The 15,572-nt window shown below is 44.2% G+C and overlaps 1 protein-coding gene across 2 annotated transcripts in view; it reads right to left on the bottom strand.

Annotated features, from left to right (window-relative positions):
• RASA1 (RAS p21 protein activator 1) overlaps positions 1-15,572 on the bottom strand; it is a 1,157,575-nt gene that overhangs the window by 889,122 nt on the left and 252,881 nt on the right. For both annotated transcript variants that reach the window (XM_078675333.1, XM_078675334.1), the window contains exon 9: positions 4,141-4,219. In XM_078675333.1, the coding sequence (XP_078531459.1) occupies positions 4,141-4,219 (79 nt within the window). The remainder of the gene's footprint in view (positions 1-4,140; positions 4,220-15,572) is intronic.

The following is a 15,572-nucleotide window of genomic DNA, read 5'->3' as shown; positions in this document are numbered from 1 at the left end:
GTTTTCTACCGAAGAACATATCACAACCTCCCGACTTGTGGCTGGCCACCAAGATGTTTGTCTTATCCATTGTCTGGTGAATGTATGCCTCAATTGTCCTTCATGAGCTGTCCAAATGATCTTGCGCCTTATACCAGCAGGTGGGACTAACTTATTTCCTCTCACCAACAAGCCATCTTTAACAGACAACTAATCATTGATCTCCCAAAATGGTTGACAAGAAAATACACTTTTTCCCGATTGGTCATCTACTCCTCACACACACCCCATGACTTGTTTAAGAATCTCATCAAGCAGCAAATCTTCACACATCCGAGGTAAAAGCACAAAAGTCTTCAGGGTCCACTAAGGAAATCAAGCAAATTTCTTCACTTGAACCATCACTTTCATCAACAGTCACATCACTAGACGTAGACGCACATCTGGAAAGATAATCCGCCTTGACATTCTTTGCTCCTTGTATGTGCACCACCTTGAAATGAAAAATGAAACTGAAGCAACTTGGTCAAAAATCTAGCAATACTTGGGGTTTGAGCTTTAATCCTTTGCTCACCTAAAATGGACACAGGGTGTCAATTTTGAGTAAGTGAATAAACATATGAGCGTGTCATTGCAGGTTCTAGTGTTCTTACAGTGGCACGCACACCTGAACTTGCATGGTTGCCTTCAGTGAAACACACATTTACACACTGAGCATTTATATAAATGAACATATTAAAGTCTTGTAAAGTTCGTTTACCTCACTAGAATTTTACAGCTTACGAGTGTGCATTCTATTTGTCCATATGTTCATCATGGGAATTAATATATTATGTCTTATTTGTATATGAAATTTCACCAGTCACAGAACATATATTAGACTGAAATCACAAACGCATCCTTGCTTTAGTCCGTCAACATTGTAGATCTTCCTGGTCAGACGTCGCTCATTGTCGATTTTCACCTGCATCCAGGTTTCAGTGTAGAGGTTAATGATGGGCATGAGAATTGAGTCCGGTAGGCCCTGATGTTTTAATTTTGCCCATAGCATTTGCCTGTTGACACGGTCAAATGCCGCTTTAAAGTCTACAAAACAGGTGTGAAGGTCGAGGGAGTTCTGTAGACTTTTCTCTGCAATAAGACAAAGGGCCATGGCATTTGTCGTAGTACCCATGCCGCGCCGAAAGCCGGTCTGATTCGGTAGTATTTTATTGTTAGTTTCTGACCAGTCAGCCAGGTCTGCCAATATCAGTGACGCATAGTATTTTGATTCAGCGTCGAGGAGGGCAATCAAGCGATAGTTGTTTGGATCCTTACGCTCTCCGCCTTTATAGATTGGAGATATAATAGCTCCCCTCCAGCTCTCAGGAATACCGCCTGCGTTTGTAACTGTTTGAAACAGTAAGTTGAATTTGCTGGCCCAGTACTGCGGGTCCGTCTTGTAGATGGCTTGTGGGACGCCGTTTGGACCTGGGGCACTATCTTGCCTGATTTTCTCAATTATTTTTAAGATGCTTTGTTCAGCATCATACTTGGGCCATGATGCTGTTGGGCCAGTGCCCTTTACGCTGTTCCCTTGATGGGCTGGAGAAATGGCTTCCCGCACTGGGTTATCTTTTGCTTCAAAGGGCAGGATGGTAGCTGCACTCTGACTGTTGATTGAAAATGTGTCCGTTAGATGTTGAGACCATTGCGATTCAGTTATGCAGGCCATACTTATTGGTTGGGCTGCCCGGTTTACAGAATTAACTTGCAGCCAGAAGGCCCGCCAGTCGGCTCTCTTGATGTTATGCAGTAGCTTAGACCAGAACTCGTTTTGGAGATTTTGTTTTTCAGTCCATATTAATTTCTTATATTGAGTCCTGACCTTTCGTACTGCTGACCAAACACAGGCGTTTTGAGCGTGGCCACGTGCTTGACGTATAAGTTTTCCCAAGCGCCTCTTTAATGGTAGTGCTGATCTGTTAAATGCGTTCTTAAATTTTGAGAAAGGTCTAATTATGTTACTTGAGTTGGACCTAGAAAGCTGCATCAAGTAGTTATTTCAGATGATTGGGCTCAGGGCGTTCTCAATCAGGAGGTCTTCTAATAGTTTTTTGGCGTCGTTGGCTATTCGTGGGAGGGAGTCACTTGTCCACTTGAGCCGCTTCAGATTGATGGTTGTATGGTCGCCTGGTAAATCGGGAGCTGATTCGAGTTTGGGTATTTCCGTCGCAATCTCGAGATGTTGTTTAGAGTGATCGCTGTCCAAGGCACAGATGATATGGAAGTCTTGTATTTGACTGAGCAAAGGTAGTGTGACAAATGTATAGTCCAATACCGAACTGGAATTGTGGCCTATATAGGTCATTGAAGGAGGGTTGTCTTGGTTAGCTCTTCCATTTAGTGCACGGAGTCCGAGATTTTCGAGGTCCCACATAAGTTGTTTACCCTCCTTGTCCTTCTTCACTACCTGAGGAGCTGCCTGCGGCAAGACGTTCCAACTTTCATTTGCAGCATTGATGTTAACTTCGTCCTCCGGTGCTTGTAGAAGATTTGAGTTGAAGTCGCCCGTGAGGATTATCTCCCAATCTGGGTGCTCCAAACGCATGGTGGTGATTACCGAAGTAATACGTTGGAATAATGCTTTTTTGGAAGATTTGTTTGGGTTTGCGTAGATGTTCATTAAAATTAGAGTTCTGGTTATGGCCGTTGTTATACTCTCTAATTTTAGGATTTGCATGTCCGCCATTGAGTCAGGAGTTTGTGTTGCTCTGATCTTTAAAGACGTTGATATATATATAGACAGAAAGGCCCCCACGGGCTCGCCCAAAGCGCTGGAGGCGAGCCACGCTTACATGGAAGCCCAAGCGGCCGGGTATGTCAATTGGGTCGGTTTGCCACGTTTCCTGTAAGGCTATAATTGCGTATGGGTCCCAAGTAGCGGCTTTGCCGTTTTTGTTCATGATGTCTTTAGCACCCGCAATATTCCAGGAAAGAATTTTTATAGCGTGGCTTGCAGTGTTAATTGACCTACCGGGCGTTCAATTTGAGAATAGCAATTGCGGCTGGAGATGATCGCGGTCTGCTGCTTCAACTCCCCTTGCTCCTCGTAGGACCGGATGCGGTGGTCGACTCCTTGGTGCTAGATTTGTGCTCTTGGTCTGCCTTCTTAAGAGTGGAGACGGATATGCTGCCTTGACCATTTCTTTCAAGAGGATTCCCCATTCCTTAAATTTAGCCATTTCGGAAAGAATATGGGTGACACCACCGGCCTCCCTCCATGTCGTGACTGTGCACTCTTTTTTTGGGTTATCCTCCAATGTTATAAACTCAACCAACAGGAGGTCTGCTGAAGTAAGGTAGCCAAGGTTAGGGATGGCGGATGTTAAGCGGAGTATGTTCCCCCGGTTTAAATGATCTTGCAAACCTTGCTGTTCAAATTCAGGAACGAATAAAAGTTTCCCTGCATTGGGAACTCCCTCCTTTGCCGTTAGTGATTTGTCACAGGATTTGACAATTTGGTGATGGTGCATTCGATTACAAGACCCACAAACTTTTGTGTTATCGGAGTGGCAGTTTCCAAGAGGGGGATGAACACTGTGCAGGGGTTGCTTGTGTGGCGCGCCTGATGGATACTCTTCTCGGGCTTTACTTGATGCTTGCCTCGTTACTGGAGGGCCCCCTTTTACGTCAAACAAATTCTCCGGGCGGCGTGTGCCCTCTGCTATCTTGCTGGTTTCAGGGTCGGTGCCCTTGCTATCATTTGGGAAGGTTACTCTGATGAGGTCAAGGTTTTCCCTAGTCGCATATATTGCCAAGCATAAATCTATTTGTTAAGACCTTTGGGTTCTAAATTTAGATGAGAACCCTTTTAATTTATACCTAGAATTGTTTCAAAACCACTCCATAAACTAGTTAACCCAGTATCAAAACGTTTCCTGCAGACACTGGTGCACTGCAGAAAAATAATGGTTTTCAAATCTGCAAGAACGATGCAGTTAGTTTTGAACCTTGAAATCATCTGATTAAGTTGGCTTAAACATGTTCTATTTAAAACACAATGAAGGGCCAGAAATAAAAATAGAAATCTAGTGAATTTCATCTAATCAAGTTGACTCTGCTAATTATTTAAGAAAGTTACTTTCATATACATGAGCAAACAGTATTTCAATGAATTACCTGCTTGGGTATGGGATCCTTAAGGAAATATCCTTCTACAATTTGTTCTTTTCTGTAGTGCTCAATGATGTCGTCAATACTGTTATGAAAAAGAAATACTGTTGTGAAAAAGAAAACATATCTACTAGCATTCTTGAGTAAATCTTGTTCTTTGCAAAAATGTGTCGTTCTCTACTGAATGTTAGCACAAACATGGGCATTGTACTCTCACACTTTAGAGGCCTATAAAAAGGTAGTAGTAGTAGTCACTCTTTAATCTCATTTATTTCCATCAGAAACATATATGGAAATGGAAATAAATGGGTCCCTAATACAATCTTCTACAGTTAATTATCAAAATAGTCTGAAATTTCATTTCTTCAAAATGGGATCTTTATAAGACCCTTAAACGTTGAAAAATCCCAGCAATGAAGAAATATCCATGAAAACATTATTACAGGTACAGTTTCATAATCTATTTTGTGTCTCACATAGCGGAGAGGGTAACTTTAGCACCATTTAACAATTGGGCATTAGATTTGACTGATGTCTGATGCATCCAGCTAGAGCAATATATTTTTACCATTTAAACGGTTGATTAATGGGATCAGAAGAGAGATGGGTCAACATTACTTGGGAAGAACTAAAAGTACCATTTACCATTTTAGCTTGCGGAAAAGTTTGTTTTCCACTGCACTAAAAAACAAAAAAATAATATCAGCAAGCTGAGCTTGTGTAAATTCATTCAGTTTGTTGAAATGTTGTAGTAGTTATTGGGAACAAATCCCCCAAAAATATTCCAGAATTTTTCAAAGTAAATTACAAAGCTTTTCTCACTTCTAACGTTTGTGCTATTTAATAAAGCCGCAAGGAATTTGACAGGTGTGATACCACCCTGAATAGGCGCTCTAATATGAATGAATTCATCTCAAGCATTGCCTCACTGATTCAAGAGAAGACTTCCAAGGTAAGATGATCTGGATGCTGAATTCAACAAGACAATGAAGCATTGTTGCCTCCCAAAGTCTACTTTCCCAAGACAATGAGGCCCTAGACTTAACAAACCTTCTTTCTACTTTGTTGCAGTCCCTAGAGTCCTATCTCCCTAATTAATGTGTCAGCAAACTGACCGATTCAGCTCTTACCTGCATTAACATTGATTACCCAATAAGGTATTATTCCACTTATGTTTACCTATTCAGGCTGTTCAATGTTTTTCTGGACACACTAGTTGCAGAACCTCTTTCATTTGATTGTATAAGATGTTCTGGTGTATGGACATTGTGCCTCTTCACAATGCTCTTGCCATTTTTCCGAGAAATGGATATGTCCATATTGCAAGACCTACAGTACAAACATCCGCTCGCTCCTGGACTGGGGAAAGATCCCCTGCCCTCATCCTACTGGACCTATCAGTCGCTTTTGACACTGTCTCTCATCGCACCGTAATCACGAGACAATGGACTGGAACCACTCATTCCTCATCAGCCAGACACAGCGAGTTAGACTACCCTCGTTCCTCTCAGAACCTAGAGATGTATGCTGCAGAGTGCCCCAGGGTTCCTCCCTGAGCTCCACCCTCTTCAACGTCTACATGGTCCCTCTCAAAGACATCGTCAGAAGGCACATACTCAATATGTCTCCTATGCAAATCACACCCAGCGTATCCTCTCCCTCACCAACGAACCCACAACCACCATAACCAACTTTCACGGAGGAATGAAGACCGTCTCCACCTGGATGAAACACAGATGCCTCAAGCTCCACTCTGACAAGACCGAAGTATTCATCCTGGACCCCACCCTTTCAGCCTAGGACGACTCCTAGTGATCAGCAGCTCTGGGACCCACCTTGTACCTCTACAGACCATGCATGCCACCATGGCATCATAATGGACTCACTGCTCACAATGAACCACCAAATCAACACAGTTTCCTCAGCCTGCTTCGAAACACTCTGCCTGCTTCGAAGGACCCTCAGAACGATCCCCACAAAATCCAGAAAGACTCTCACAAATGCACTCATCACCAGCAGACTCCACTATGGCAGCGCACTCTACACCGGCGTCACAGAGAAACAATTCAAGAAGCTACAGGACATTTGAAACGCCATTGCCAGACTGGTCCTTGACATCCCCACCGCAGCCACATCAAGCAACACCTCCAACAACTCCACTGGATCCTGGTCAACAAGAGAATCACCTTCAAGCTACTCACACTGCCTACAAAGCTCTCCACAATATAGGACAAGCATACCTGAACCCACCACCTTCCCTTCCACGTACCCGCCAGACAACTCTGTTCATTCTCCTACCTAACCGCCAAGAACTGGAACACTCCGCTCCTCCACCTCTAGCAATCCATGTCACTGACCCAATTCAAGAAGGACCTCAAGACCTGGCTCTTCGAATGATCCTCCACACCAAGAGGGAACATCAGACCCGGCCCCCCAGCACCTTGAGACCATCACAGGTGAGTATTCTTGCTTTATAAACCCCTGACTGATTGATTGATTGTTTGATTGATTGAATTGAGACATTTTTTGGATCCCTCGGTGGAGAGCCTACGCTCTCTGGGACCAGAACCAATGCACATCCTGGGCAGAGGTGTCAAGGATGGGCCAGCACTTGAAGAGGAAGTTTCAAATGCCTACTGCGTTTGTAATGCAATCCCCAGCCTCTGCTGCTAGCAGCAGAGGGCAGCCCTCGGTTTACACCCCCACTTTAGGCAGGAAAACAGGGGGGGTGGGGGGGATTAGAAAGAGTATAAGGTGTGCCACCTTTATCAACTCCACCCCTCTGGTGGTGACAAAGTTAAGCACACTTTTCAGTCCTCTCCCTCTTGAAGATGAGGGGACCCCTCCAATTAAGGCTAGGTCTATGCTCCCCTCCTACAAGAGGGTGGTATAATTGACTGTTTAGTCACCACTGGTAAGGTGCCTATTGGCCGTACCTGCTACTCCCCTAAAACGCCTCTTAAATGTAATATTTAGGTAGCTCTCCCAGACCTGGCACTCAGACCTGCAACGACCTAAGAAGAAAGAAGACACCGAGCAGCAGAAGCCAGACGATGACAACTGCCTTTGCCCTAGCCCTACCGGCCAGTCTCCTGTTTCAACGCCCCTGTGACCTGTCTTGCAACAGCAACCTCTGAAACCCATGAGAGGACTGTTGCCTTCGAAAAAGATTCCAATTTCCTGTGGACAGGGGACCTGTCCAGAAGAACCCTACTCCAAAGACTCCAGATCCAGGTGGATACACGTCTCCTGGCCACTCTGCACCTGCTGCCCATGGCTGAAGTCTGAGTGGCTCACCTGTGCAGTGAAGTCTCCCTGGCGATCCTGACCTCATGTCCAGCGTTGGCTGACCTTTCCTGCCCTCCATGACAGCGCCTGCAGTGTGAATGCAGAGGCTGCCCAGACCGGCTATGGTAAGTAAACTACGACCTCGAAAGGCACCCCTGCACCCAAAGCCCCTGGGCCCTACATTCCAACTTCTCTATTGTCGCTAGTCTTCCTCTTGCAACTTCCAGTGCCACGCTGCAGCCTCTTTCCTCTCAGAAGAATTCAAATTGAAAAGAATTGGGTGCCTAACGTCGAACTTGCACCCTGCAACCACCTGCCCTTTGTGCCGCTGGTGGTGTATGCTTGCTGCTGCTTTGTGCCCCGTGCTTGTGCTAATCGCAAAAGCTTGGCCGCTGCAATCGATTTACTTACCCGCAAGCAGTGTGGCTCCAGGAACGCCCATGTCTCCTTTGGAAAGCATTGGGTCTAACTCCTATTTTGACCTCTGCAACAGGTTCCCCTGTGCCGCTGGTGGTGCAGTTTTGGTACTTACCCGACCCCTGACCCCTTGCCCCTGCTGACTTTTGGCTCCAAAGACTGCAATTGTAAGTTACACACCTACCTGTTTAACATAATATTGTTTTCCTCATCGGATAACATTAGACTGTATGAAACGCTTTGTGTGTCGATTTTTCAAAGTGCAAAGTATTTTTTATTAAAAACGTACTTACCCGATTACAAAGACCTTGGTCTTAAAATAAACTACAACGTATAATTTTATAAAATTGGTCTGTTCTTCGTGAGTCGTGTATCCATTATTGATCACTGTTGTGCAATAATTGTCTTGCACTCCTCTATGTTAGGCCTAAGGCTGCTCACCCACACTACCATTAATAGGGCACTTTGGGTTTTACATTGAGCACTATAAACTTTTGGGGAGCCCCTGGACTTAGTGCACAGTATTACCACCTAATGATAATATCATATACAGAGCTAGCTTCCTAGGACCTAGGAGACCGATTTGGGCATTCTCCTAGAGCTGATGTCTTCAAATTTTTTTAGGCCAATCCCCCCTGCAATATTTTTTTAGGAATCAGGGCACCCCCATCACTAACATTTCTGGAAGTTGAGATTTAGAATCTTTGCCAACCGGTTTACCCCTGAGGTGTCAGCTGACAACTAATTTTTTCATCAGCAAAACAACATTAGCATGGTTTTGTAAAGTGAAGACTTGTGAGTTGTAAATCTGGTCCACAACCACTGAGTGCATGCAATGCTATTTGATAGGAAGTATATTACTTACCCAGTAAGCATCTGTTCATGGCATGTAGAGCTGTAGATTCACATGCTTTGCATACTCTTGCCATCTAGTGTTGGGAGCGGATGTTTGCAAGTTGTTTTTCTTCAAAGAAGTCTTTCCAGTCACGAGGTAGGCGGCGACTCCTTTCAGTGATGATGCAGGGTGTCGACTCCATTGTTAAATTGTTTTCCAACAGAGGGTGAGAATGGAGTTAGTAAAGGTAGAATAGAGATGTCCATGTGTATTTTTGTAAAGTAAGAAAACTGCAACAGGTATAGGTACCCGGGTAGGCGCATGTAAATCTACAGCTCTACATGCCAAGAACAGATGCTTACTGGGTAAGTAACATTATCCGTTCGAGGCATGTGAGCTGTAGATCACATGCTTTGCATAGACTATACAGCATTAACTCCCAAAGCGTGGATAACCTGTAGCTGGTGCAGCTTTTTGAAAAAGTGTTTAAGTACTGCCTAGTTTACATTAGCTTGTTGTCTACCTAACACATCTACACAGTAGTGTTTGGTGAATGTGCGAGGTGTAGACCTATGTTGCTGCTTTACAGATGTCAGCTAGGGAATCTTCCCTAAGAAGGCCAAAGTAGCCCCTATTTTGCGGGTGGAATGCGCTGTAGGGGGTATTGACAATGTTGTTTTAGCTTTTAAATAACCAGTTTGGATACATTTCACGATCCATCTTGCAATGCCTGATTTTGAAAGGCTATTGCCCTTATGTGGTGGCGAAAAAGCAACAAAGAGCTGTTTTGTTTTACAAAAATCCTTTGTTCTTTCTATATAATATAGTAGAGCTCTTTTAACATCCAGTGTGTGTAAAGCTCCTTCCACTATAGAATCAGGTTGAGGAAAGACCACAGGTAACTCAACTGATTGATTCATGTGAAAAGTGGAAACTACTTTAGGAAGAAATGTAGGATTGGTACGAAGAACCACTTTGTCTTTGTGAAGTTGAAAGAAAGGCTCATGTATAGTTAATGCCTGGAGTTCACCAACTCTCCTTAAGGAATTCATTGCGATAAGAAAAGCAACTTTCCATAAGAGAAATTGCAGTTGACACCTGTGCATTGATTCAGAAGGTGGACCCATTAGTCTGATAGGGACTATGTTCAAGTTCAATACTGTTGCAGGTGGAGCTCTTGGTGGTAATACTCTTTTTAGTCCTTCCATAAAAGCTTTAATCACTGGTACCTTGAATAAAGTGTTGACTGTTTTGTAAGTATGCAGCTACTGCTGCTAGATGCAATCTAATGGATGTGTAGGGCAGTCCAGATTGTTATAAGTGTAAAAGATAACAGACTATGTTTTGCACTGAAGCATCAACTGGATTGATATTGTTACAGTATATAACAAATCTTTTGCACTTTGCTGCGTAACAAGCACAAGTAGTAGGTCTCCTAGCTTGTTTAGGATGTTCATACAGTCTGGTGGTAACTGCAAATAAACAAACTCTATGACCTCAGGAGCCAAATCGCCAGGTTGAGTTACTTGGGATTTTGATGCCTGATTTCTCAATGGTTCTGAGTGAGGAGACGAGTTGAGATGCATCTTTTGCTGTGGAACTACAGAGAGTTCTTATAGGGTGGTGAACCATGGTTAGCGTGTCCATGTGGGAGCTATGAGAATCAGTTTGAGGGACGTTTGACTGACCTTCCGAACTACCAGCGGAATGAGTGGGAGAGGCGGAAAAGAATAAGCAAATATCCCTGACCAGTTCATCCATAGAGCATTGCCTTTGGAGAGCTGGTGTGGGAACCTGGAGGTGAAGCTTCGGCATTTTGAGCTGTGGCGAACCGGTCTATGTGTGGAAATCCCCATTCCTGAAAGTAGGGAAGAAGAACCTGGGGATGAAGTTCCCACTCATGGATTTGCTGCCTCTGTATGCTGAGAAGGTCTGCAATATGATTGTTTATCCTGGTAGATGTTCTGCCAGGAGATACATTTTTTGATGTATGGCCCATTTCCAAATGCATTGTGCTAGGCGTGACAGTTGGAGAGAGTGTCCTTCCCCCGTTTTTGTATATAATACGTAGCTGTCATGTTGTTTGTACAGACTAAGACAGTTTTGCCTGTTAGATGAAGTTGAAAGGCTTTGAGTGCTAGAAACACTGCCAGGAGCTCCAGGTGATTGATATGGAGGTTCTTGTATTTTAGAGTCCACAATCCTTGGACTGTGTGAGTTTGTAGGTGAGAGCCCCGACGAGTGAGCGATGCGTCTGCTGTTAGCATGGTCTGTGAAACAGGGTCGAGAAAGGGCCGCCCTTTGGTAAATTTTGGGAGTTCCACCACTGCAAAGAGCGATGGGTGCAGCCATCTACCAACACTAGATTATTTAACTGACCCGGCAATTGGTTCCACTGACTCACTAAGCATTCTTGATGGGGACGCATGTGAAGTCTTGCGTGGGGAACAATCAAAATGCAAGACGCCATCATTCCTAGTAGTTGCATGAATACATTTGCTGGTAATGAGTGGTTGAGTTGAAATTGAGTGAGAATGGACTGAATATTATGAATCCTGGCTGCATTGGGAGATGCTAGAGCTTTATGAGTGTTTATTGTGGGTCCTAACTACGTTTGTGTGTTAGAAGGCTGTGGATGAGACTTTAATGCATTTACTGGAAACCCTAGTTGGTAAAGTAAGTGTATAGTAGCTTGAGTCTGTTTGAAACACATTTGGTAATTGCTGGCTTTGATGAGCCAGTCGTCCAGGTATGGGAAGACATTAATATGTTGTCTTCTTAGATGTGCTGCGACTACTGCTAGACATTTGGTAAATACTCTGGAAGCAGTGGTGACTCTGAACGCAAGTACTTTGAATTGGTAATGCTGCCCCGCTATGATGAATCTGAGGTATTTGCAGTGAGCAGGATGAATTACAATGTGGAATTATGCATCTTTTAAGTCTAGAGTGGACATAATTTGCCCTGCTGTAAAAGGGGGAGCACTTGTTACCATGTGAAAATGCTCTGACAGAATTTGTCAGAGGTTGAGTTCTCCGAGGTCTTTAACAGGTCTGAGGAAGCTGTCCTTTTTAGGCATGTGTAAGTACAGGGAGTACACACCTGTTCCTTGATGTTATAACAGCACAGGTTCTATGGCTCCTTTAGACAGGAGAGACTGGAAGTCTTGCTTAAGTAGATGTAAATGTTCTGGTGACATTTTGTGGGAACGTGGCAGAATTTTTAGAGGATTGGTGGTAAGCTCCAGGCAATAACCATGTTGGATAATTCCTATCACTCATTTGTCTGTAGTTCGGGATCGCCAGATGGAGAGGAATTGCAAAAGACATCCCCCAACAGCTGATAGATGATCAGGGAGAAGTGTAGGTAAGTCACTGTTTGCTAGGAGAGGGTGGGGTACGTGGTGTAGAACCTCTACCTCTACCCTTGCTATTGTTATCTCTGTACCCTCCTCTAAAGAAGCCTCTGGAAGAGAAGGATTGATTGTTGCCTTTGTAGGGTGCAGCAGTAGTGTCTGAAGATAGGATTTTGGACCCCCATGATAAAAATAGTGTCTGAAGATAGGATTTTGGACCCCCAAGATAAAAGGAGCCACGATTAAAAGGAGACTATAAAGCTACTTCTGAATCCTTTTTCATCTTTTCTAAGGACTTATCTACTACAGGTCCAAATAGATGTCCTTTATCGAATTGTGTGTTTAAAATGGAATGCTGGAGTTCAGGTTTGAATCCAATGATCCTTAACCATGCATTCCGCCTTAATAGCACACTAGTATTGATTGCTCTAGCTGCAGTGTCAGCAGCGTCTAAAGCACACATTTGATTGATGAATTTGAGATGAGCTTTCCCTCTTGGACTAGGTCTTGAGCTTTAGCCTTATGCTCATCTGGTAGAAATCGGAGCAACTGCTCTATCTCGTCCCAGTGTGCCCAATGATACCTGGCTAGAAGGGCCTGTGTGTTGGAAATACGCCACTGATTTTCTGCTTGGGCGGCTACCATTTTACCGGAGGCGTCTATCAGTTTGGACTCTTTGTCTGGAGGTTGGCGTCCCCTGAAATTATGAATCGGGCCGTTTATGGGCATTAGAAACCACTAAAGAGTCCAGTGGTAACTGTCCTTTCATAAAAACTGGATATGATGGTGCAGGTTTGTACTTTTTGTCTATCCTGGGGGTGAATTCGCAAGCCCTAACAGGATCTCTAAGCATATTGTCTGCATGTCTCATCATGCCAATGAGCATGGGGAGAGTGCGAGTGGACCTTTGTGAGCTACTAAGGGTTTCAAATAAGAAGTCCTCTTCTAGGGATTCTTCATGTAATTGTACCTCATGATACTCTGCAGCTCTAGATAGTAAGTCTATGTACCCCACATTGTTATCAGGAGGGGAAGACTTTGTAGGGTAAACGTCTGGATCGTTATCTGTGGGTGAATCAGTGTTCTAGTCCTTTCAGGTATCTGCTGGCAAAAGGATCATCCCCACCATTCCCATCATCCTCATCATCCTCATCATCAGGTTGTTGAGGAGAGTTAGTTGGTCTAATAAGTAAGTGATGTAACTGTGGGTAAGGAGGTGATGGAAGAGGAGGAAGAGAAGGTTTAGTACCAACATGCTTCCTCTTCAAAGGAATATGATAAGTGTCCTCTGTTTCGGATTTCTGTTTTTTAGGCAACTTTCTGTTTGAGGTTGGATTTCGGTGGTGGGACTTCGAAACATGGGTCTTCCTGCTGCAGAGGAGCATTTTTATGTTTCGGACATAAACTTTTCGGCGCCAGAGTTGTTTTTGGTGTCAAAGGTTTAAATTCAAAAGCCGGTTTTGGCGTCAAATGTTTCCGCACCAAAGCAGTTTTCAGTTTCGAGCCCAAAGGTTTCGGTTGGGTGCCCGACTTTGGCCAACACGATCCCAAGCTGGAAGGCTTTGGTGCATGTTTCGGTGCCGAGCCAGAAGGCAGGGCATTGGAAACATCTTCTCAGTGCCGATCGTGACCCAAAGGCTGAGGTGGGACCGGAGCCTTTTGCTTGGGCTGAATAGATGTTTGGTGTAAGGGGCATTCGGTACTCACGATACGTTGACCTTGTGGCACGTCTTCTTCCATGTCGGAGTCCGATCCCGAAACAGATACAGGTTCTTCCTGTTCTTCTTCGGCCCCTTGCGCATTGTAATCTTCCTGCTCAGAACCTTCTCCGAAGATATCCAGGGTGGATTCAATGTTTTGGCTCTACATTTCAGGACGTTGAGCCAGACGATCGCAGAGCTTTTTCTTCAGATGGAAAGATTTACATGTGTTGCAGTTCTGTTCGTTGCCCTCCTGAGATCAGCACACGTTGCACACTTGGTGAGAGTCGGTGCGCGGGTACTTCACATGGCACTGAGGACAGAATTTGAATGGAGTCGGTTCCATCGACTGCGAGGTGGACCAACATAGTGAGGTCCGACTGCCTTCCACGAGTTTTCCGATCGAAATAGAAGATCGATGCGATACGCAGAGAAGTAGGATACGTGTACGAGGATAATACCGTCAAGGGTAGAGTGGATTGCGCACCGAGGGGACCCCGAAGAATGGTTTCATACCGGAGCGCAGCTATACACTTCCAAACCCGATGGTGGGAATAAATCTAACAATGAAGTCGATGTTCATGTACACTATCACCAAAAGTAGGAGTCACCTACCTTGTCACTGGAAAGACTTCTTCGAAGAACAACAACTTGCAAACATCTGGACCCAACAATAGATGGAAGGGTATGCAAAGCATGTGATCTACAGCTCACATGCCTCAGTTTCTTGAGAACCACCACAAAGTCAGTGCATGTACCCCTATCTTTCAGGACCACATCTAAAACCATGCAGCCTGATCCAGCGAAAAAGCAGAATGTTGGCATACCTGGCAAGCACATCATTCTTGGGGAAAAGTCTTTGCTCTGAAGATACATCTCAATCAATTGAAATTCTCACTGCCATATATGTTTATTTTGTATTATCATGCAAAAGCAGTATAGATACCATGGGCCCTGGTCAAGCAACGAAAATGGCCTCTTTGACTAGAGCTGTGATAGGAATACACAGCAACTATCAGTGTTTAATGGGCCGAATCTAAATTAAGGTTGTGCAGGAAGCTTCTTGACAGCACTATCACAAATGAACAGAAAGGGGTGCAAAACTGCAACACATGGCCTGAAAATGCCTTATTGTTATGGAAAATATTATGACAAATGGTCAAATTATGCCTTAAACTGCATCACAGCAGATTTGTGGAGGTCAAACTGCTGTTATCTCTGCGAGTCCTGGATTTTAGCCAAGACTCAACTGGGACCTCTTGACTACAAAGTGCAAGGCCATTAGGTCATCAGCATTTGCACGGCACAGCTATGCCCTGTTTAGACCTCAGAGCGCTCTATTTTTTTTCAGTTTATTTTTATTTAATGGTTCCTTTTTGTCTGGTTATCAGGGTGTTCCTCTGTCTTTTAGAAAAAATCCCAGCAAAGAAGGAATCTCCCAGAACTTGAGAAGGTCGACAGAGGTGACTCCAGAATTATACCCTTCGATGCGACCCATAATTTGTAGAACTGGATTGACTCAATGGCTGCAATCTGAAAGTACCAACAAGTGGTAAAGTTTCTGGATATTATATTCGGAGTCGCTAATATTCCTTTCCCTTCTGGTGGTGTTTAAACCCACCTAAGTTTCGTGAACCTTTCCCTATTTCAAGTAAGTGTACAGTCCGTTGAACTGTCGCATGCCCTACATGTGTCTGTGTGTATTTACGTGTGAAAGAATGTCTGCTTGATTGACAGCGTGAACGCATGTTTTGAGTGATAATGTTTGTACAAGTGCCGTGCTGTGAGGCAAAACTCAATTTAGGTTTGGCAGTGGTAAAAACACGGAAGTAGTGCGGAGATG

Source organism: Lissotriton helveticus, chromosome 2_1 (assembly GCF_964261635.1).
Source record: "Lissotriton helveticus chromosome 2_1, aLisHel1.1, whole genome shotgun sequence".
Lineage (NCBI taxonomy): Eukaryota > Metazoa > Chordata > Amphibia > Caudata > Salamandridae > Lissotriton > Lissotriton helveticus.
The sequence above is the reverse complement of the archived record's forward strand: the minus strand, read 5'-3'. Positions and strand labels throughout refer to the sequence as shown.